Consider the following 24,672-nt stretch of genomic DNA (forward strand, 5'->3'; position numbering starts at 1 on the left):
TGGGCACCATTTAGACGCGTCCGTTGCCTCCTCGCTAACCACAAATATATTTATAAAAGCAATAACATCTGGAAGACAACGTTGTCTTAAATATATTTATATAAGCAATAACATCTGGAAGACAACGTTGTCTTAAAAGCAGGCAATAGTCCATTTCTGTACGGAACAACGAACCTCGTCACGGCGCAAGTTAATACAGGCGTCAGAAAATATATCTTCCTTCTGTTTACGAGTGTTTAACAGGTTGACTTCGAGCTCATTATAATCTTTGTACACAAGTATCGTCCAGTAAAATAAACTATTTTCCTTACAGTTTGTGTCGTTATATTCTATATACCAGTTATGCAGTCTGGTTTTGCCGGTGAGATTCATAATGGCAGGGTCAGCCTGTTTACAACAGAAAGTATCTGTCGTCTCCACAATGTCAGTCCACTCTATAATCCGTCTGTTCAGAACAGAAAGTATCTGTCGTCTTCACAATATCAGTCCTGTACACGATTAGTCTGTTCCAAACAGAAAGTATCTGTGAGTCCATTGTATGATCTGTCTGTTCAGAACAGAAAGTATCTGTCGTCTCTATAATATCAGTCCGAAAAGTGATCAGTCTGCTAACAACGGAAAGTGTCTGTCGTCTCGAAAATTTCAATAATAAACCTGTTAAAGCGACTGAGTATGGTTTTATGCCGCTTTAGCAATATTCCTGCGATATCACGTCGGGCGGCACAGGAATGGGTTTCCCACACTGTAGCCATGTGGGGAATCAAACCCGGGTCTCCGGTGTGACGAACGGACGCTTTAACCACTAGGCTAATTCACCGCGCCGACAACAAAAATGATCAGATGTCAATATCAGTGCACGATATGATCAGTCTGTACAGTTCAGAAAGGATATGTTGTCTCGATATCAGTCTACCATGTGATTCAATCTGTACACAGCAAAACATCAGTTCAGTAGCCATCTTATTCACATCAGAATGGTTGATTGCCCCATTATGCCAGTACGGGTATTGGTTATAAAGGGATGACAGTCTGAGCTCACACAGCGTCCTGTCAGTTGTGATGCATCAACTCTCAATAACAGTTTTGTCATAAGAGTGGTTGACCAACGGATTTAGTTAGTACATCAGCACCCGGCAGGAGCAATATCCAAACACTTGGAGAAAACAGATACAGACGTCGTTTTACACTTTGGCCATGCTTTCCATGACACAAAAATGGCTCACTTACTTGCACCTTTCTCCCTCCATGGAATTGTTAGCCGGAGCCCTTCCACCTAAAATATCTTCATGCCATACTCCGATAGCCCGGGTTCAGTGTAGGTTCACACAGACAGAGCTATCGTTCAATCAGCTTGTGGTAACAGTTTAGCCGTTGCACTGTTAAGGTCCGTTGCACAACGTACGGGCATTGTTCGAAGTGACAGAAGAGTACTTAGTGGGAGACTAGGGGACCAAGCTACGGCTTGTCTTGTGACGATTTAGACATAGTGGCATTACCAGTCTTCAACAGAAGGATATGTTTGTCCTTGGTTTCAAGGTGTGAGAACTCATGATGGTCCGAGTGGATGATAGTGGCCAGTCCTAAATGGTATCTTGATTATTGCTGATCAGCTATGGGGTGAGTATGCTGATTCTTAAATCCGTGTTTAGTTAGTTGCAGACATTTCGCTTTATATATGATGAATTAAAGAAGATTGCAGTTTCCTAAGTCCACCACAATAAAGGGGCCTGACTCTCAACTTTAATTAATTATTCATTTTGATGTGAAGTGAAACGAAATACAAAAATTGAAATTATTATATGATAAGAATAAATAGTAATCAATATAATAACACAAACTCGCGAATGAAATCAATGCTGTTCTCAAAATATTGGATATTTTCAGGTAAAAATTTTCAAGACAATTCAGTTCCATAGACTATACATTCGCGTTAAAGCTCGTGAAAAAAGACCAGTTCGGCACGACTAGGCAAATGTATATTAACTAATTGTTTTAGGTTTTAATAAGAGGTGGGTATCATGTTGAATGCGGGGATTGTTTTGATTCTGGTAAACGTCTCAAATAAAAAGACAGTATTTGACACACGTATATATGACATCATGTTGAGTGTCCAAAACGTGAAGGGTTGCTTGAATTTTCACAATCTAAGAAACGGATAGCGTTCACCTCTGTAAAAACATTATATTTTTCAACTTCGCACACCACTATCCTCCATGACAAACTTAACTAAACATTTCATTCCTTGATACATTTCACATTTGTTAATAAAACATAGAGATAAAGATCAATTCTCTGAGGAAATAATATATTAAATGCTGGACTTTGTCATTGATAACATCTACTCAATATCTAGGTGTAAATCATGTAGACAGAAATTAGTTATACCCATGAGCACCTGTTCAGCGCCCCCCTTTAAATTTCACCATCTATACGCAAACGGGGCAGCCTTTCTGTTCCGGTTGGCAAAATCGCAGCAAGATAATTTGGCCAAAAACTTAATCTTTAGCTTCCGGTACTCCAATATCTTTCAGCAACAATCGAACACCAATTCAATTCGTCTGATTTACCCATTTAAATCTGAAACAAGGGAGACCACTTCACGTGTTTCACACTCCTCTTCATGAAACTCCCCAGCGCAGTACACCAAGAGGAATGGTTTCTACTTTCCACCTTTTCCTTTGTGTCGATGAACATTCCAATAGGTCCAGCCTTTTACATTTCAGGGCCCACTTGCACAAAGCGATCTTAGCGCTACAACTATCTTCAGCCTATACTGGAGAATGGGAGTTACAATCATTGTAGTGCTAAGATCGCTTAGTGCAAGTGGGCCCAGGACTTTATTTCTCACATGCGTGCGAAGCTTCGGCGAGCTTCCCTCGCTTCGGTTCGAAAAATAGCGACGACATATAAGACAAATAAACTCCAACAGGTTCATGATAAAATTAAGCAATAGGGTATTTCTTTTTACCTTCTGCGTATTCTTGTTTGGTCACTCCCTTCAACCGGAAACTGACAGGGGTAAACGATCTGAATACCTCGAGTGGCGCTGAAAATGTTGAATAAAACATATTTCACGTGAGTAATTATTAGAACTTGGGGTAGGGAATCAGAGAGCACAACCAAGTGAGGAAATGGGAGTGTACCTTTGACCGTGGCGATATTTTATCTTGACATGAAAAATATTTTTCGATCCAAAGCGAAGGCAGTACGCTGCCAACCTTTGCTATAAGAAGACTTGTCATATTCTCTATGCTGCGCAACCCCATTTGCGCTACACTTTTCCTGTGAGTCAAGCTTGCTCTATTTATTAGATTTCAAAGAGAACCATACTACCCTTGCTTAGAAGTTGCACGATCATATTCATTGCCTCGGTGTAGCTTTCAAAACGTCTTTACATTCCCAAATATTGCGCATCTATGGCGAAACTGGTGTCAGTCAAAAATGTTTTCATCATCTATGTAGAAAATACTATCATCCATGTAGCATGTATTTGCATCTAGTAGGTGATACTTTCATCCACGAAGTGATACTTTCATGTAGTAGGTGATACTTTCATCTAGTAGGTGATACTTTCATGTAGTAGGTGATACTATCATGTAGTAGGTGATACTTTCATGTAGTAGGTGATACTTTCATCTAGTAGGTGATACTTTCATGCAGTAGGTGATACTTTCATCTAGTAGGTGATACTTTCATCCACGAAGTGATACTTTCATCCACGAAGTGATACTTTCATCTAGTAGGTGATACTATCATGTAGTAGGTGATACTTTCATGTAGTAGGTGATACTTTCATCTAGTAGGTGATACTTTCATGTAGTAGGTGATACTTTCATCTAGTAGGTGATACTTTCATGTAGTAGGTGATACTTTCATCTAGTAGGTGATACTTTCATGTAGTAGGTGATACTTTCATCTAGTAGGTGATACTTTCATGTAGTAGGTGATACTTTCATCTAGTAGGTGATACTTTCATCCACGAAGTGATACTTTCATCCACGAAGTGATACTTTCATCTAGTAGGTGATACTATCATGTAGTAGGTGATACTTTCATGTAGTAGGTGATACTATCATGTAGTAGGTGATACTTTCATGTAGTAGGTGATACTTTCATCTAGTAGGTGATACTTTCATGTAGTAGGTGATACTTTCATGTAGTAGGTGATACTTTCATCCACGAAGTGATACTTTCATCTAGTAGGTGATACTATCATGTAGTAGGTGATACTTTCATCTAGTAGGTGATACTATCATGTAGTAGGTGATACTTTCATGTAGTAGGTGATACTTTCATCTAGTAGGTGATACTTTCATGTAGTAGGTGATACTTTCATCTAGTAGGTGATACTTTCATCCACGAAGTGATACTTTCATCTAGTAGGTGATACTATCATGTAGTAGGTGATACTTTCATGTAGTAGGTGATACTATCATGTAGTAGGTGATACTTTCATGTAGTAGGTGATACTTTCATCTAGTAGGTGATACTTTCATGTAGTAGGTGATACTTTCATGTAGTAGGTGATACTTTCATCCACGAAGTGATACTTTCATCTAGTAGGTGATACTATCATGTAGTAGGTGATACTTTCATGTAGTAGGTGATACTATCATGTAGTAGGTGATACTTTCATGTAGTAGGTGATACTTTCATCTAGTAGGTGATACTTTCATGTAGTAGGTGATACTTTCATGTAGTAGGTGATACTTTCATCCACGAAGTGATACTTTCATCTAGTAGGTGATACTATCATGTAGTAGGTGATACTTTCATCTAGTAGGTGATACTATCATGTAGTAGGTGATACTTTCATGTAGTAGGTGATACTTTCATCTAGTAGGTGATACTTTCATGTAGTAGGTGATACTTTCATCTAGTAGGTGATACTTTCATGTAGTAGGTGATACTTTCATCTAGTAGGTGATACTTTCATGTAGTAGGTGATACTTTCATCTAGTAGGTGATACTTTCATCTAGTAGGTGATACTTTCATCCACGAAGTGATACTTTCATCCACGAAGTGATACTTTCATCTAGTAGGTGATACTATCATGTAGTAGGTGATACTTTCATGTAGTAGGTGATACTTTCATCTAGTAGGTGATACTTTCATGTAGTAGGTGATACTTTCATCTAGTAGGTGATACTTTCATCCACGAAGTGATACTTTCATCCACGAAGTGATACTTTCATCTAGTAGGTGATACTATCATGTAGTAGGTGATACTTTCATGTAGTAGGTGATACTTTCATCTAGTAGGTGATACTTTCATCCACGAAGTGATACTTTCATCCACGAAGTGATACTTTCATCTAGTAGGTGATACTTTCATCCACGAAGTGATACTTTTATCTGGTAGGTGATACTTTCATCCACGAAGTGATACTTTCATCTAGTAGGTCACGATAGGGGGTAGAATCCAACTTCAGTAACTCATGCTTGAGGCCAAAGAGGCAACTGACGAAATCGGGTGGTCAGGCCCGCTGACTTGGTTGACACATGTCATCGGTTCCTAGTTGCTCTTCTGTTCGATGCTGTTTATCACTGGATTGTCTGGTCCAGACTCAATTATTTACAGACCTCCACCATATAGCTAGAATATTGCCAAGTGCGGCGTAAGACGTCACTCACTCACACACTCACCTCCAAAAAGACAAGTCATGGTTGAAATCAGTCAGTATTAATTCAGCCGGAGGTCAAATTTAGTCGTTACAATGTTTATATTTCGATCCTTCATAACACTTTTTCAAAAGAATATTTGAATAATGTTTTATAGAAGACAAAAACGTGAACCCTCACTCTTATATGATTTCATTTTTTCGAAAATTGCGTTTCTTTTGCAATTTAGTATATCATGTTAAAACAAACATCCTTCGTACTTTTGATTATTTGTCTTCCAATACTGGTACAAAGGACAAGGACCATATTAAGATCCTGCATGTAGTCCTTGCCAATAACATAACATTCAATTAAACTTCGTGGTGACTAGTTTCATCTGCTCCTAAGCCCTATACACAAGCCAGTCAAAATCTGGCGTTCGGCCCGTAACACATACCGAAGTGTAAGCCCTTGATCACAGATCTCTAATGGATCTAACACCCTCTGCATAGATAAATGTAACTGGATCTGACATAATCGCTAAGCGTACCAACTGTTCTCAGTGTGGAACAAAATTCAACATAGGTTCGTGTTGAATTATGCAGTATCATTACAAGGGATTATACATAGATCTTCAGAATCAGTACCTTATATTCGTCTTCAGAGTGAGTGAGTTTAATTCTAGGCCGCATTCAGTAAATTTTTGTAGCTTTAATACAAAGTTCCACGAATATTCTCATCTATTTGAGACCTTAAATAGTAGTGTCTTGTCTAGATTAGTCAGATAATGTACGAAAAGTCTTGATTAGTTCTACATGGGTGCAGCCTTTGCAATACCCCCCCACCCCCACCCCCACCCCCACCCCTTGCCGTCCCGTGACAGGAAACCACCCAGAATACCTAGTATAATCCATTTGCGATGAATCGTTAAGATCCTGGAGAATACATGTACTAGAAGGGACATCAATTAACATTTTTGATAGTAACTGTCCATCGGTGTACCTTGTCACAAACAATTCCAGTAAAGATAACAAATTCGGGGTTCTTTAATTGATTTAAAATTTACAACTGAACGGAGGTACGGGAGTCTTTGAGGACTTTCTTCTTCGGAGGTGGTTCACCCTGTGCCGACAGATGCTCGTTGTGGCTGTCTGAATTTCAGTGGTGTTAAATAATATTATGTTTCGTTGTGTGGAGGTATATCACGTCACTGATGTCATTTGTTCAGAAACAGACATAATTAATATGAGAGCTTCAAACAATGTTATTAATGCACGATAGAGGTATTATTCATTTAACCGTAAATCTTGGTATTCATATTAAGGTTTCCAACTAATTGTGGCATAAAAAGCAGACATGTGTCCACAAACATATTGTCCTACATTAAAATTGATAACTCTTACAGTATCTCATAACTAAAATCATTAAATGGGAATGTGTACGAAGTCTAATGAAATGTAAGAGGTATGTGCTAAAAGCGTCAATGTTAACTGCACACAGCATTTTACGTCCTTTTGATTTACGTCCCTGGTTTGTCAGTTATTAACAAATTATCATATATCACAGTACCTTATAAGAACGGACTGCCGTTGACATGTGGCCGTCCAATCAGGGATGAACTGTTCATTAGTATTAGAGTCATATAGGCAGTTGTCGCACTCAGAGAGTGCTTTAAGAAAACCTATAGAATCCTGCTGCCTTGTGGAGTAGACTGACCGTCTGTCTCAGTGGGTGTCCACTGATGGGGACTTCAGCAAACCATGCATCACGTAACTGGTTTCTCAAGTACAGACTGGTACACGAAGGCCTTGATAAAATCATGTGCATAATCAAATATTCCAAAACAAACCGTATTCTCAGTAATATTAGGAGAATATTATAATAATCACTATAGATAGATACATACATCCTGAAATTCCTTGAAAATAATAGTTCTGTTATTACACTTGTGTGAAATATAACATTATATGCAACATATTACAGGTAATTGTATAATAATGCTTCTTACCACATTAAACGAACTGTTACACTTACCAAAGGGATATATACATATCGTACAGTCGCAATGGACATCGTTGTGCGCGAGATTTGTTTTCTTTGACACTGACTGCTTTTCGTCCTGCCGTCGAAGTTACGTATCATTTGCTGGATGTGCGCACTCTCCCTGACTCTGAGTACTCGGTGCGTGAGCATTGCTCTTTAGTGTTGCGTTCGAGGGAGATTTTCCAAGTCAAAGCACACTACGAAAACACTAATATACAGTGAAGATTAGTTGACTTTGTTTGAAGTTGAAGGAAGTCCTCAATCCGTCGATTAGTTTTGCTCATGAAAAGCCGTCCTCGACCTAACGCCCTCTAATCGACGGATTTCGGACTTTCTCCTACGCATATGGCGGCGGTCTGTAAACAATCCAGTCGGGACCAGACAATCAAGTGGCGAACAGCATGAGCACCGATCGGTTGGGAATCGATGACATGTGTCAATCAAGTCATTGAGTCTGACCACCCGATCCCGTGAGTCGCCTCTTACGACAAGCACAGTCGTCTTTTGTAGCAAGCAAATGGTTGCTGAAGACCTATTCTCGTCGTAAGAAATATTACACAGTATATAGTGCATAGCTCTCTGCGGAGGGTGCAAGGAGCATGAGTGGACTTATGGAGAGCGATAGTTAGTATTTTTTAATATTGGCATGTGTGGCCTTAAACCACGAACACTACTTGGGAATAGTTGGCAAAGTTACGAACGGTTATTAGGCTGCATAAAAAAATAAATGTTTCTCGGGCACATTTTTTGAAATAGTGGTAGGACTTTCTTTTCAATTTTTCATAGAAAAGGAAGTGACGAGGGAGGAACACATTTTTACATTTTTTTCTCAGTTTGGGAAGTTTAGCACGTGTTAATGGGTTGTAGATTCAGTCACACTCGTTTTTACAGACACTCATTCTTACAGTATAGATATGTATGATCGGAACACGGGCAACTCAAATGGCAATAAAATGTTACGCGCTCAAATAAAAGTGACGCGCCGCTGCCCGAGAAACATTTCACATTTTTACGAGTGAAATGGATTTCGACTCCACTTTGACGGCGTATTTTGTGTGTTTTAATTTTTCAGTTTAATTGTCGCTGACCTATTTACTTTGTAGTTGGTAGAGCTGTTACTGCTTCAGCCTTTTATTCAAACATTCTAGTGCCAGTATACGTTGTATTACACACGTTTGTTGTATAGCTAACCCTGCAACATGAACCTCCGACATACAAGCTACCTTAGAATTCGGACTATCTTTGTTCAATCTATGCACGGTGTATTTACAGGCTCTCTTGTAACATAATCTCTGATCTTGTCGTCGCCCTTGGAGATTTCTCAAACACTGTAGACGTCTCGGGTGTTCATGTAGTCGTTTATATATGACATGCAAAGAATCACAATAGCCCTTAATTCAAGGTTCGAAAGCTGGATCATATCCAGCGACCCATTGCCGTCTCTCTGTAACTCGTTCGTGAGATTTTTCGGCCTTTCTTTTAACAAAGAGATGAGTCATATATATAAGATTAGCCGTCAATAATATCCATAGCGCTGATATATTTGTCTCTAAGCACAGAGGTTGGTTATGAAAAGAATAGACGTTTGATTCATATGTTAATAGACTACACGTATTTACCTACACGAGCAGTTTGGTCATTAACTGACGCGCCATCATTTAGAAAATTGATAACCTGACTAAAGAGTCGGTGTGTGAGCTTTAATGTCGTTTTTCAGCTCCATTACATCGGAACAATGTAGCATCAAATGGACGTACTACATATATAGATGCTTATGCCTAAATGAAACTGATAAGCAAGGTTAACACTGAAAGGGTTATTGGTAGAGCGAAACCTATCTATGGGACGGAACTCCACATAAGGATGGGGTGTTGGACATTCGTGCACCCCACTATTCAAGAAATACAAGTAATCAGGAATATATAATGTGACTTAGGCCAATGCCATTCCTGCACAGTGTCTACTGTGACCTAACCCTGCTTGTCACGGAGAAAACAAAATAGCCAGACATGGCACAATTTGTTATGCAGAATTACGTCCCTTGAGCACAACAGGACATAAATGCAGAGGCATGACGTCGCCATTATGGTAAATAATAATATTTGTAGCACAAATGGGTTGTCAGTACGCAGTCCTGATACAAACACTACAATCGTATGAAACGCTGTCTTTAAATGGGTGTCATCAATAGAGTCTAAGGCTAATGTGGTGGTTTAACACAGCATGGTGAACTGTGAATGATGGATATATTACAAACAGAACTTCGTATAATTCTGTTGATTGTAACACCTTAAAATATAAAGACAAACATATTCTCCTGTAGATAATTGCATTTCAGTCTTTGCAGGAACGTGTAACCGTAAACAAGACTAAAAGTAAATTTAATGCAATAGGACCATTTGTGATGACATTTGCGATAACTACGCATGATTCTGTATAAAAATATGCACATTTTGTTTCAGGGACGCAGGAATTCCTTACGAGTTCTCGTCTCCACCCTCAGTGCCGAGAGAGAGAGGGGAAGATATCGTAGTGAAGATTCAAGCTGTCAGTTCCAACCACTCATGTCTGTTTGTGAAGACATACAGACTCTATTCAAAGGCAACTGTCCTTGAAATCAGAAATAAAATCCAGCACGACTTTCAGCAAGTATTTGAAAATGGTTTCATTTTCCTTTGCAAAAATACGGAAGTGATCACATCAAGGGAGAAAACTCTAACACTGCGTGACATCCTACCGAAAGCTGGACTGGGACGACCCCCAAACCATTGCTTTCAGTATTCCCCGGATGTCACATACAAGAAGGTAACGTTTGATTAGTTATTTTTCAAAATTACCAAAAAGACCAATTATACACATTTTTAATGAAATTCTGAATACTTTCCTATTATCTTCTGATTATCATGAGGTAGCGTCCAGGCTGGATTCCCCACATGGGTGCAGTGTCTGAAGCTCATTCCTGGTCCCCCCGCTATGATATTGCAGGAATATTGCTAAAAGCGACTATAACTAAATCCACTCACTCATCTTCTAGCTACCGTTTGAAAGGGACGGGCGCCGTTACCTAGTGACGTGTATTGGACTGCTGTTCCTGTTTGATGCCAGTGGAGTTAGTCACTGGAACCTTGATGGCCTCCGACAGCAGTTGGACGCGCGGAGCATGTTCGGCTTCTCATTCATACCAACAGACGTCACGTCGACTAGGTCTGATATCAACGGTGAGTTATGTTAACATGGCATTCGGAAACAACTATTCTAATGTTATTCCATGACATGTTGTACAGTGGTAACTGTTTGACAAAAACCTACAGTATATCCATGTTACGGCTATTTGTGGGATTGTGGGAAGGGTATGTCCCGTATGTCGTGTTATGATATATTTGTACTGTAAATGCATGTGTAAACTATGGACTTTCACTGTTCCTCTTCAGACTCTGTTATAGAGGAACTAAATCAGTATGCTTCAGTGGCAAGGACAGAAAATGGAATCAATACAGCCTGCAGAGTAAATATCAATTACAGCATCTACATGGAAAAGATCGAGACATTGCTAAGAGGTGCAGAACTATCAGAAGAGAAGCTGAAAGATCAGCGGTTGGCGACACCCCTTCACTATGCAGCACAAGGGGGACATCTTGACATGTGTCAGTTTCTCTGCATGCGTTTGGACAAGTATAAACTGATGTATGAGAAGGACATCAATGGACGGACACCACTGCACTGTGCTCTCACTCAACATGGAGTCACCTCCAACAAGGGACATCTGAAAGTTGCTGCATATCTTCTGTCATTCCAACCTGATCTGGATTCCCCTGACGTGAATGGGATGAGTTGCTACTGCATGATCCTTAGTCTGAAGAAGGGAGACACCGTCTACCTAATGAAACAGCTTGATCCAGACATCATTGATGAGAAACTGGTGCTCCATTTTACATGCTGTGCTCTACAGTATCGGGAGTTAAACCATGCTCTCAGATTTTCCGAGGTGGTGCGGGCGGTTGAACCAACGTTCCTACAACCGCCTCTACACCTCGCTGCAGAATTTGGCAACCTTAAAATCATCCAGAGTCTTTTAAATGCTGGCCATAGTGTACTGGATAGAGATCCCAATGGTAATCTGCCATTTCACTATGCGTGTCAACACAACAAGCCAGAATTTGTGAAACTTCTTGTTTGCAGCAAAATGAAGGGATCTGATGTTTTCAAAGGCTTACGTCTGGCAGTCTACAACAGGAACTTCGGAGTAATATCCAAAATTTCCGAACTTGACATAGACATCGATCTTGACCCTGATTTCTGTCAGACGGTGATAAAAGAAACACAGAAGGATATCAAAAGCTATGCAAAGCCTCTCCTGGGGTGTTTGAAGAAACATTCAGAGCTACTTGCACCATTTATTGGTCAGGCTGCATATCTTGGACTTATAGATTTGCTTGTGTGGTTGCTGAACATGTGCCTCCCTGATTCACGTGATGTCATGATGAGAACACCATTGCATGATGCTGTTGAAGGAGCCATGACCTGTTTACATACAGAGGAACAGAGGAGAAGGAACTGTATGAACGCATTCAAGCTACTTGTAGGTGTGTCCAAGAACCTAAATGTTGGTGACTGGAGAAATTCAACTCCCCTTCACTACGCCTGCATGGATGGCAATCTGGAATTTGTCAAGTTTATGCTTTCCCAGGAGGATCTGAGTTTTGCGTCAACAAAAGACGCCATGGGTCGGACTGCTTTGTTGATTGCAGCTCATTATAAGAAGGGTAGAAAGGTCCTGGATTATATGATAAACCACCATCTGGAACACTTGGATCCTTACGCCATGGATGCGTATGGAAAGAACATACTACATTATGTTGGATATATGAATTACGGGCTGGTTGATGTACTTTTGAGGAAAATGAAGAAACTGCCAGCTATCTCCACGGAACCATATGCAGTTCAGAATGGCTTTTCCTTAAAACAACATGGTCAGTGGTCCAGTAAGAAACCCAAAGCGTTTTTGAAAGAGATGAATGATGGTACCTGGACATGCCGCTATTGTGAGATAAAGATAGAACCCAACGGGTAAGTTGTAACAGTATTTATTTTTATGATATGATATTTATGTTGCGTACATATCCACGCACCTAGCACGTGCTCAAGGCGCGGGTATATTACCCAGAAATAGTTTGTAATCTGAAAGAGAAGTTCAGTAGTAGATGGAATTATTTTCATTTCAGAATATTCATTACATTAATTTATGCTTATTTTTTCCAGAACTCACTTCTGCCAGTTTCTCTTTCAAACTCTCCCTCCATGTGCCAGCCCATCACCCACTGAAACACTCATTATCATGAACAAACCAGAAATCTTGAAAAGACTTGTGAAAGAAATGCCAAAGTTACTTGAAGGTGACGATGGTGTTAAAGCCAGGTTCTGTGCAGTGCGACTGTGGAGATACAAGTGTGCTGAGATGTTGATATCAAAAGCTCCAGATCAAGATCAGTATCTTGATAGGTATCTCTTGGCGGCCCTTGAGATGAAGCCCACTGAAGTGTGGTGTGGTGAAGAAGACACACAAAAGAAACGTTCTTCCAAATGCCGACTAACATCATTGAAAAAGAAATCAGATGAAAAGGAAGCACAAAGTCAGTGCCTGATGGTCGAATACCTGATGAGGAAAGGAGCTGATCCGTATTACATACCACTGCAGGGTGGTTACAACGTTAAGCCTAGAGATAAACTCTGCTTCTTCAACAGAAAAGAAAAGGTTATGTCCCCACCTCCCAGGAACAGCGACATACCGTTATCCTTGAGAAGATTCTGTACTGCTTTGGAAAGAGCAGTTATTATTGGCAATGAGAAAATAATAGAGCTTTTGTTGAAAAGTTCCAACTCTAGGATCGGGGAATCTTTCGCAATTCACCTTGCAGCTAAATCAGGGAATGTGACTCTTTTGAGCAAACTTTTGCAAATGTGCAAGGACGAAAATAAGTTTGGCATAACAATTACTGACCTTTCTTTTGTTAGTAGCTTACCAAATGGAATTTTGGGATCAGCATGTGTTTCAGAAAACCCTACTTTTGAACTATTTGAAACAATTCATGAACATGCACCCGAGGTTCTGAAGGGTACAAAACTGGTGACAGCTAAACTCTTAACCAACTCCAGACCTGTTATGCTTGATATTCTGAGAATTCATGACATTCTGCCTTCAGTTCTGTTCATGCGGACATGGCAACAGTATCTGAGTGTGGAGGAGAAGGAGGCTATCGTTTGCTTCATTCTACAAAATGGATCTTATCCTTTTGAACTGAGGATAAAAAAGAAATCATTTATCCACCCAGTATGTGATCTTTTCAAAACGGCTCAAGCGAAGAAAATGTGGAAAGTATTAACTATTTTACTGAAGCAGTCCGGGTCAACGCTTTGGAAATGTCTTCTTGGTGGAAGTGACGACAAAATAAAATGTCACGAGTGTGTATACAACGGTGTGGGTTCTGTTCTTGAAGATGCCCTAGAATGTTACAAAACCTCTCCCACTGAAATCATTAGCATGCTCACCCAGAGCGCTCTGAGAACTGTCACTTCACTGGATCAGCGTGTGAAGGATCAGATCATAGAAAGATACATTTCCAGGTCTGTCAGTGACTTGGATTCTCATGAATCTGATAGTAACACAACTGAAGGCCACTCTAGAGGTGAGAAAACGACACAACAGGTGTTCAAGCCATTACCCTTCAATGAATTCAATGGTTCTGATGGATCTAATAGCAACACGGCTGAAGATGACTCTGGGGGTGAGAAAATAATACAGCAGTTGTTTCAGTCTTGGCTATTTCCAAGGTTATGGGATCTACCTCTTAGGAAACTGAAACAAAATTATCAAAATATGATGACAGGATATTCACTGCAACACCTCCCAAAACAAGTATGGATGCCAGATACAGTTGATTGTGATACCATGGGTGTTGAACAGTTGGGCCAGCTGACAGATAGGGCAGCTATCTTGCATGAAATTATCAATGTCCGAAAAACTGCAATGTTCCAGCAAAAGAAAGCAAAATATAGAGCTTTGGAGAAAAAGCTGGTAAATATCTGGCTGTTTGGGATCCAGTGTGGTTCTATTCTAGGAACAATATCAATTGCTGGAGATGTTGAACTGATGGAATATCTTCTCAGAAAGGAAACCAGAGTCAACTGGAAGGCAGAAGGGATGAAAGTAGATCCACTTGATATAGCTGCTCTAAGGGGTGATCTTCCCATGGTAAAAGTACTAATGCAATATGGAGCAATGCCAACTGAATCAACCCTTGTCTACGCATGTCTGGGTATGTTATTTAGTTTGTCTGTCTTGAAGCATAACATCTTCAAAATTATTCTTAACCAACGGATTTTGCATCATATATGTTGCATATTATAATAGTGAATGTTGTTATTGTTCACACATTTTAGAGTAAATTCTGTTCACAATGAAAAGACGGATATGAAGATCTGGTTTTTTAAAACCTGTATATTTTAGCTCAAATGTGTGTGCCGAAACATGATCATAACAGATTAATAGTCTTTTGAATGTGTGCGTGTGCGTGTGCGTGTGCGTGTGCGTGTGCGTGTGCGTGTGTGTTTATGTATATAGTTGCATAACATATATACCATTAAAAAGTAGGGGATATTCCATTTTGCGAGCATACCACTAACCAATCCCATTACAGATGAGAAAAAGTAATATATACATACAGATAAAACATTTCCAAAGGACTGGAAAAAACTGTCACAGTTTCCCTAAATTTTTCTTCATCATCTGTTTCCTCCTTGGCTTCATCGTTTGCATTTATCAATCCTGTAAATCCAATATCCCCTACCTTTTAACGGTATATATGGTAATATTTGTTAATTAACTCTGCTATAATGATTTAACGTAAAGTTGATGTCCCTTGTAGATCAGAGAACTCTGATACAAAGAGCATCATTTTTGTCGAAGCATAACATTTGGATGCAGGACGGCCTTCACATTCGTATCCTGAATGTAGCAAAGAAAGACAGGAACAGCATGTTTGAAGTAATCAAGTTCATGTGTGAAAAGTATGTAATATATGTGTATTAGCTTTGATATCAGCTCACTGAATGAATACGATGTGATACACTTGAAGAAAAGTTATACCTGTTGAATTCGGACTTTCTAACAGCCTGTTTGTTGTAAAGGGAATAGGTTGCCATGTCGCCAATTGAATGTACAGAGTTGTGACCCTTTGGCATTCTGAAAAATCATGTATTTCATTTGGTTTACTTGACGGATGCTGTTATTAGTGGAAGGTGTATTCAAACTTGTTCAAGAAATGAGATGTTTAGTTTGACGACATGACTTCACATATGATTCATTTATGATATATGCTCACTCAAATTCCAGCACATATGTGGATGATTCATCAACCAAGTATAACACAGTGACCCAAATAGCAGCGATGCAGCATGATTGGACCGTTGTTGATTACCTTCTTGACAAAGGAGCACCTATTCTCCTGATGCCAGAAAAATGGAAGTTCACGGAACAGCAGGAAGGAACAGATTCATATGAATTGTCTGAGGCTGTCATGTTTGCTTGGTGAGTCTTATGGTAACCCTTTCACTTTTGTGCATGGGGCATTCACTTGAATTTTAAACAGCACATGTAGTTAGATGTAAATACTGCGAAATCTTGTAGCATAAACTTTTTGAAAATATTGGAAAAAGATTGTGGATCCAAAACCAAGCTTTGTTTGAAGAGTTCATTAACGTTCGTGACCCAAAATGCAAAGTTAAATGCTCATAGTAGCTTGCTCCTGGTTTTGATAACTTTTACTGCTTGTTAATATTATTTAATTGTTCAATGTATGCTTGCATTGTTTCAGCAATGGTTTAGTGGATATTCTTGCACATGGCCCAGAACATCTAGCTCTGAAATCTTTAGGAAGGACTAAAAATGTTGCCTGGGACAAGCAATCAATACACTTATGCATGAGTGCTGCTGTGAGTTCAGGAAATTCTCAAGTGATTAAGCACTTCATTGGAGAAGTGTTGTTTCAAACGCCATCACCTTTTAACACATCAGATGCAAAATACATTTTGTGTGAGCGATTGAGAACGATTCCTTGGTCTCCTGGTGTCCTTCACACTCTTTGCCAAAATGGTGACATGGAAAATATTCATGGCATCCTGAAATATTTGGCAAAAGAAAATGTACATTTTCTTCATACCTCGGATATAACCCGTCCCAGTCCTTTATGGTATGCTTTGGCCCATAAGCATTGGGAGCTTGCAGAGGTTCTTCTTCTAAATGGTGCATCTCCTGATTTTCTTAGGGCTGTTCCAGATTTAGATAGGAAAAAGACATGTTATGATGCTCCGAACAGGAAAACCAAAGTCACAGCCAAAAAGAAATTTCCTGGCAAACTTCAAAGTTCAAAGGGTGTTGCTGTTGCCTTAAAGGGTAGAAATGTATCAGCTTTGAAACAAGAATCAGATGCAGAATTTATGAAATTACAAATGACATTCCCTCAAATCAAACCAGAATGTGACACCAGTGAGGTAAACAACAGAGACGTCGCTTTGAATAGAGTCAAATACCTGATAGGCTTGGCACGCCTTGGAAAATCAGTCAAAGGAACCATCTTCCATGCAGCTGTTATTGTCGGTGACATCCAATTGATGAAGTTGCTAATGACACAGCCAATGTTTACGAGTATGATGGGCATTGTTGTTGGATCATCTCCCCTTCTATTAGCACTGGCGAACCGACATGCTAAAGCAATAACGCTTTGTAAATCATGTGTTGAATTCATGAAAGACTCTTTAACAGTTATAGAGAGATCTAGTCAAACAATTATGTCTATGTCACAAAACACTGATATTGTTCTAGAAAAGTTGAGAAATTTGAAAAAAGCTGCACTTGGTACACGTTTGGGGCAAGGTGCTGATGCTTTATTTGAATACATCAGATCCAATTATCTTGAAGGGAAAACGATGCAGCATTTCTGTTCAACTGTACAATGCTCTCATCAGGAACTTACAAAGTATGTTTTAGACATCGTCCCAACAGCTGAAAAAGTCCCAGACATTCTCCTAATAGCAATGGCACTGCTAAATAAATCTGAAGCTTTCAGCCACCTCCATGAAAGAGTTAAAGTGTCAGAGGAAACAGATATCTTATCTCGGAGTGTTATAATGGGCTACACAATCAGTGATATTCTAATCATGCTGTCTTGTCAGAGAGAAAATGTTGAACTTTCCAAGTCTCTGAAGGTTCTGGGGAGAATCAATGCTCTGAAAATACGGGACCACGTGCTGATGTTTCTCATCAAGATGAATAAGAGACCAGAACTAAGAATAATCGCAGAAAATAACTTAAAGAAAGCCCCGGAGAGGATGGTGACCAGACCATGGGTTGACGTCTTTGTATCTGCTGCTGCAAAAGGAGATGCGCAATTGCTGAAGACAATGTTAAAGCTGTTCAAGAAAAAGAGACCAAAGACAATCAATGCCATCATAAGCAGTGCTCTCGAGGCCTCAAGCTCAAAGGGATACACTGACACAGTAGAGGCGCTTCTAACATTTGCCATCAAATCTGGATCAGGAAAAGTGCTTGATATATTACCTGCTCTACAAATGGCAGCTAGGCATGGGAGGACAACAGTCTTAAAACAGTTGCTAAAATTCAGCAACAGGACCCAGTCCTTTGACATTGGCATGGTGACTAAAGTACTACATTGCACGGCCTTCAGTGGATCCCTATCGTCATTTAATGCCATTTATGCTCTCGGGGAAGACAACTTTAGAAAGAAAAAAGATGTAATCCTCAATGCTGTACCCACTGTCTTCATGAATGCTGTTAAAAGAGGACACGAACAATTCTGCCTGTATATATTGGAAAATATCCCAAGTGTTGACCTAACAGTCACGGACCAAATGAAAGAAACCTCTTTACATTTTGCATGCAAATGGGGTGCCAAGCAACTGGCGATGAAGATGCTTGAGATGAACCCTGAATTAATGGAATGTGAAGACAAAGATGGAAGAAAACCCATTGACTATGCAAAAGCAATGGGACAGGTTGAACTCTTGATGGTGTTGTCGGAGAAATACGATGTGAGGTCGACATTAGAGTTGAGTGATGAAATTCTCAGTTGTGGGTGGCTGAGATGGCTGGACAGAAAGTTCAAGCGTTCGAATAGAAAACACAGTGCAATACTACACCCTGCTATGCAGCCTGCAAATCGCCATGGAACATGGACAATTGATTATGCTATGTCTGTAGGAAATGAAGAAGCTGCACTTGCTATGTTTAACACAGATGGTCAGTTTGTAGCTTCTCCTACTGATGGTAGCATGAGATGGTCACTCACACACCTTGCAGCAAAGTATGGCTGCTTGAAAATGTTAGTCGTGGTACTGAAGGCTCTGGAGAAGGAAGACACGATTCTCAAACAGATCTTGCTGTCTGAATTTGATGGCGACATCCCCTTGGCTTTGGCAGTGCGATACAAACATGCAGAATGTGTGAGGCTACTTGTTCAGAAAGAGGACACCACAAACTGGGTATCATCAAAGACAAAAGAAACGGTGTTCCACATTGCGGCCATTTCAGGAGACAAGGCAATACTCGAGATATTACTGAAAATGACAAATGTTGAAAACATTCCCATAAGAAACAACCATGGACTGGAAGCAAGTTTATACAGCATTGCCCTGGGTCATCACCACATGTCGACAATATTCTTTGAAACTGGAATTCCTAACGACCACAGTCACCTGACACACATGTACACAGATTATACATGCCCACACTGCGTGCTTGACATGTGTATTGGGTGGTCCAACCTCTACCTCAGTGGGAAACACATCAGTGGTCCAAAAAGAGATATTTCAGAAAGGCGAAAGTGTGCAGCTGGCTATGTCTTGACACCTGATGGGAAAATGACTCACACATTAGAATGGCTGTTGGAGCTAGTTAGCGTATCTAAGCACACTGGTCTGGTTGAAAGAGCACTCACGTGTATGGGATATACCGGAAGCGTTGAGGTTGCAAGGCTGTTCCTTCTACAGAGCAAGGGACTGAGCAGCATCTCAAGCATTTCTGTCTGTCTAACCAAAGGATGGGAGAAAACAGCTATTCATATACTTAGTGCTACAGGTAAAACTGAAACAGAGGACTTTCATCGCAAGGTTTTGGAAATGACTATCACCAACCACAATGTTGGTGTATTTCAGTATCTGATCAAGACACAGCCACACCTTCTGGACAGACCACTGATGGACTTTACACCTCTCGAGCTGGCCATATTACTGCAGAGATATGATATCTGTGAGGAAATAATGTCAAGCAATCTGTCTTCTGATGTCAGTCAAAATGCCTCTGAAAGTCTCAAAGACATAAAGGAATCCCTTCCACTTCTAGTTCGGTGGATGACAGGAATATCCAATCCAGGGGATGATGCATGGAGTCAATCCATGCAAGCTGCGAGACTCTCGGATCCCAGCGCGTTGATGTTGCACAAACACAACTCTGACCTCCAAGCAAAGATTAATTCAACAAGCAGCCTTGACTCAATATTTCCTGACAAAGTTCTCAATAAACCCCTTGTGGTTGACATGGACAGCTTCAAGCGGGGAACTCATGTTTCAGATATATCAGACGCCTGGCTGATGGCTATGGTTGCCAGTCATCTTCAAACACTTACATCAGTTTTACAGGAAGCACACAACATGGAGATTGTAGATGTAGTTGAAGTTTCATGCCTGCCTTCCAGTAGTGCATCACCTTTCATGGAACTAAGTGGCAGACGCCTGAGAGATCGCGTCAAGCTTGAAACAACGGATTCCAGTACGAGTGAGCCTGTTCATTACATCAATGCTGCTGAAAGACTTCCCAACAAGCTTCATGAAGATGCATACTTGAAAAGACTTGTTGAAACTGAAGTGATCCCCACAGCTGAGGAACTGGTAAGGTTTAACAATAATGAATTGTAAAAATCTAATTAAAGTCTTGAAACTGAACAAGTGAATTTTTGTTTTCAGTTGATCAATTCCACAGAAGGTATTCAAATATCCATGTTTGATTATGGGGCAGTGGATTAATGAAATATATCCTAATTGTACAGGGATGGAGGGGCTGTGTAGTATACCTTATTTGTATAGAGGCATTGGGGTAAAGCAGTATGAATTATTTGTACTGGGGTAGGGGTGGGGGTAGCGTAGTATATCCTATTTTTATAGGAGCAGTGGTGTAGTGTAGAATATAATTCCTATTTATATAGGGGCAGTAGTGTGGCCTATTAGTTAAAGCATTTGCTCGTCAGGCTGAAGACCTGGATTCGATTGCCCTTTTTGGTACAAGGTGTGTCCCCGCTGTCTTGCTGGAATTTTGATAAAAGCGATGTAAAACTAAACTCCCCCTCACTTGTATTTTGGTAGCACCTCATTTCATTGATATCTGGTAATAGTTATAGTGATTGTTTCTTACCTTGTCTGTTTTAGGCTGGTGAAATAGTTGGACATAAAGTTAAAGTGAAAGTGGACTGGTCCTCATTTAATGCAGAACATCAAGACGAAACACGAACAACAGTCTACAGGCTGCTGGCTGGAAAGGACCTTAAACCTGAACTTGGTGGACTAACAGATATGCTTCAAAGATGTCAGCATTTGTGTAATGATGTACACTATCTATGTGGCAATGCCACTGTTGTCTCCATTCAGGATTTGCTCTTATCTTTGAAGGAAATTGTTGTAAAACAGTCCAATAGTTCCCCAGCAGGACAATCCACGATGTTGTGTCTTGGAGATCACTCAGTACAGTGGTTAGTCAGCTGCAAAGGTGGCAGATTATCCTTATCATCGCAAACGTTTCATCTGTACAACATTATTAGAGCATGTCATTCTGTTTGTGTTAATATAGCTGGTGGTCTGTGTGAGTTGAAAAGCGGCCTTAAGAACAGATCACAATCACATCACAACACGGAACAGATGACGCTTCCCGAATTAGAAGTTATTATTGACTGGAACACTTTTGGGTGTGTTGGAGACACACATGCTCTGTCTGCATTAGGAAGGAATGGGTTGAGATTAGAGATGCATCGTTTGGCTTCTGGACTGAAACATCTTCTGTGGTACACAGCTGAACCAAAACAGCTTATTCTGAGGAATGTTACACACGCACATGAAACATCTCTCTCAATTGACAGTGAAAGCATAACACTTACTGTGCATGCTTCGCATTCTAACCTTGGTTGGAGAACAAGAGGTCTTGATATCTACACTCAGTTTCAGGAAATCGAGGCCAGTCACATATTCAAAATGGGAAAAGAAAGTCAACCTGTTTTAAAAGATGATGAAATATACCTTCAAGTATCGGGACTAGAATTATGTTTGTCTATGGAAGGAATGAAATGGCTTGAACATTTTGCACGAAATGAAAGCCGGCAGATGACCAGTCCACTAAAGCTACTGCAGACGTATGTTTCGCATTTCCAGAACATTGAAGATACGTTGACTGATGAAATTGAACAAGCCTTGATTCTCTGTCCTGGTGTCTGGCCACTAGAAAGGACACAGTCTGAGATTATCTCCGGAATGTGGTGTTGGGTCACCACAGCTGAGTTAGACAATGGCATATCACATGAGACCTTTTTGGTTAGACTAAGGCAGACACACAAAAGAGAGGCCATGTTTAGAATTATGTCTAAAAGAGATGCCAAAGCCTTAGAACAATCTAGTGTGGGTGGTGTTTGGTACTATCAATCATTTGACATGAAATATGATCTGAAAACAATTCAACGACTTCAACTCATAAGCTTTGAAAATAAACTATATCACATTACAGATCCTTTCACGGTTCAAACACTCCTGCTACGTATTCCATCACAAATCAAAATGGGGTTGCCATATATCCGCCATGGCAACAAAGACGAGAAAACACTGTTCCTACCTTTTGAGCCACTGGATGGCCATTTAGTCATGTACAGTCAACTCAAACGCAGAGGTGAGAGGACGTACGTTGATAGCAAAGCACTTTATGAATGCTGGAAGAAAGGTTTGGAATTGGGAGTCAACGTGGTCATTGACACGGAAAACTTAAGAAATCATGGAGCTTATGTGATGGAACAGATTGCAGTGGGAGTAACACGAAGCTTGGATTTGTTCATTCAGCAGAACGACAATGTAACACAACGCCTGTTTAGGAACAGCCTATCATCACAAGGCGTTCTTCTAGTAGGCAGCACATACACCATGAATGATGAAAGGCTCCTTTGGATTGCTGAAGGAACATCATATGATGACATGTTCGTTTCAGTTAGACCATTATCAGAAAGTGATATCTTTGTGAGCTATGAAAGAGCTCTTGAACTTCTTACAGAAAATGCTGAGAAAGAGGATCGGGACAAAGTTGATGTGTATGCCCGATTTCCAAAAGTACTTACCCTAGCTTTTGGTTACAAGTTTGTGCAAAAGTCATGCCGAAGATTATGCCAAATGTTGTATGATCTTTGTGATCGAAGGGGTAAATCAGTGACAGTTTCATTTCTTCAACCAAAACCAGAAGATACGTTCCTGCCAAAATCCAAGAAAGTGTTTGAAAACATCACAGAAGCATTTAAACATGCAAATAATGCAGATGAAGTAAATGAAATGTTCACCAAAGGCCTGAGAGAAGTTAGGTTTGAAGAGAAATACAAAGATGAGTCCAGTATAGTGAAATATGACGATGAAGTACTCACTGTACAGTGTGTAAACAAAGGAATCCCAGTTCCTGCACACGATATATGCAGATCTTTGTTCACAAGATTCGGGATCGCAGAGAACTCCCTGAAAAATTATCCTAATGGTTTTAGTCCGCCAGAAGTTCATGATTCGCTTTGGAGGCACATAAAGAGTAATGTCCCTGGATGGCGTTTCTCCAAGGACGGAGAGGTGGAAAATAATCGACAAGGGTCCAGTGACCAATTGATATTCACTCGCAAGGATAATCCAACATTCTTCTTATATCCTCATCACGAAGATGCATGTTTCATTTCCCCTGCATTTCCCCACGATAACCCTCTTACGCTTGGGAACTGTGTTGAACATGTTGACTTTTCCGGGTTTACATTTGAGGTTACCTATACGGCACAGTTTGGAACAAAAGAAAAGAAAGCCAAATGGTACACCATGAACTCTGAGTCAACTACCCAAAATTTGTTTTTTTTCACAATGGTTCAACCAAGACCGAAAGTTTTCTTACGAGCCAGATGCAGGAGGTGCAAAGCTTTCACTGAACTCCATTCCAAATATAGCAAAGCAAAATCTGGAGAACACTTAGAAGTAGCGTTTGTTCCAGCGGGATATCAGTGAAGAAAAGATCTGACCTCCTTTCAGCATCTATGTATCGGAATCTTGACGGGAGCTTATGTGATGGGAGGCTTTTATTGTTCAGATGAACAGCAACTCAAGTAAATGTTGTGATACTGTTGTATATAAACTGATGTAAAATCAGCTACCAAATCAGATCATAATGTTTCACACTCCAGCTTCTGATTTGCACAAAATGTAAGTCATTAGATACTCTCTGGCGTGAATAATATGTATGTGTATGTTGTGTTGTATAATCATGGTATAAAATAGGTTTTGTCTTTGCGAAAAAGGCCTTTTCGAGACAGACAGACAGACAAGTATAAGTACAGTAGTCTTGAGCGCCACTTCACATCCCGTTTCATCTTATCTGAGTATTGGCCAGGTAGGTGCAGGGACTGAGACTGTAGACTCACCTTTTCCGACGTTTTAGTACACGTTCGAAATCCATTTGCTCATGCCCGGAAAATAGTACAAACTCTAGCATAGGCAGAGTTACTTCCCCTTGTCCACAAATGACATGACATATTCTCGTGTTCTTTATCTTGAAACAGTACAACTCTTTGGAGGTTTTGCACCTGTACCTATTTACGTGAACGTCAACTCAATGTGGAACAAGTTTGTCTGTAAACAGTAACTGTACATATCATCAAAATTGGTTGTACCATTTTTGTGCCATTTACAAATAT

The 24,672-nt window shown here is 40.1% G+C and overlaps 1 protein-coding gene across 1 annotated transcript; it reads left to right on the plus strand.

The window, feature by feature from the left end:
* The first annotated feature begins 1,392 nt into the window (after positions 1–1,392).
* LOC137291993 (uncharacterized) lies at positions 1,393–24,088 on the plus strand. Its single transcript, XM_067823546.1, has 12 exons — positions 1,393–1,617; positions 10,108–10,450; positions 10,680–10,863; positions 11,077–12,712; positions 12,905–14,958; positions 15,568–15,709; positions 16,035–16,229; positions 16,966–17,191; positions 17,666–20,602; positions 21,137–21,293; positions 22,479–23,365; positions 24,011–24,088. The coding sequence occupies exons 1-12, from the start codon at positions 1,613–1,615 to the stop codon at positions 24,086–24,088; spliced, it is 8,844 nt and encodes a 2,947-aa protein (XP_067679647.1). The 5' UTR covers positions 1,393–1,612.
* The last annotated feature ends 584 nt before the right edge of the window (positions 24,089–24,672 follow it).

The sequence above is a fragment of the Haliotis asinina genome, chromosome 7 (genome assembly GCF_037392515.1).
Source record: "Haliotis asinina isolate JCU_RB_2024 chromosome 7, JCU_Hal_asi_v2, whole genome shotgun sequence".
NCBI classification, from domain to species: domain Eukaryota; kingdom Metazoa; phylum Mollusca; class Gastropoda; order Lepetellida; family Haliotidae; genus Haliotis; species Haliotis asinina.

Excerpts from the sequence above, each read along its gene's own strand:
- LOC137291993 (XM_067823546.1), top strand. Across the intron at positions 12,713-12,904 it reads ATAAAGATAGAACCCAACGG|AACTCACTTCTGCCAGTTTC; the intron begins GTAAGTTGTAAC and ends TATTTTTTCCAG. Across the intron at positions 16,230-16,965 it reads GAGGCTGTCATGTTTGCTTG|GGCTGTTCCAGATTTAGATA; the intron begins GTGAGTCTTATG and ends TGATTTTCTTAG.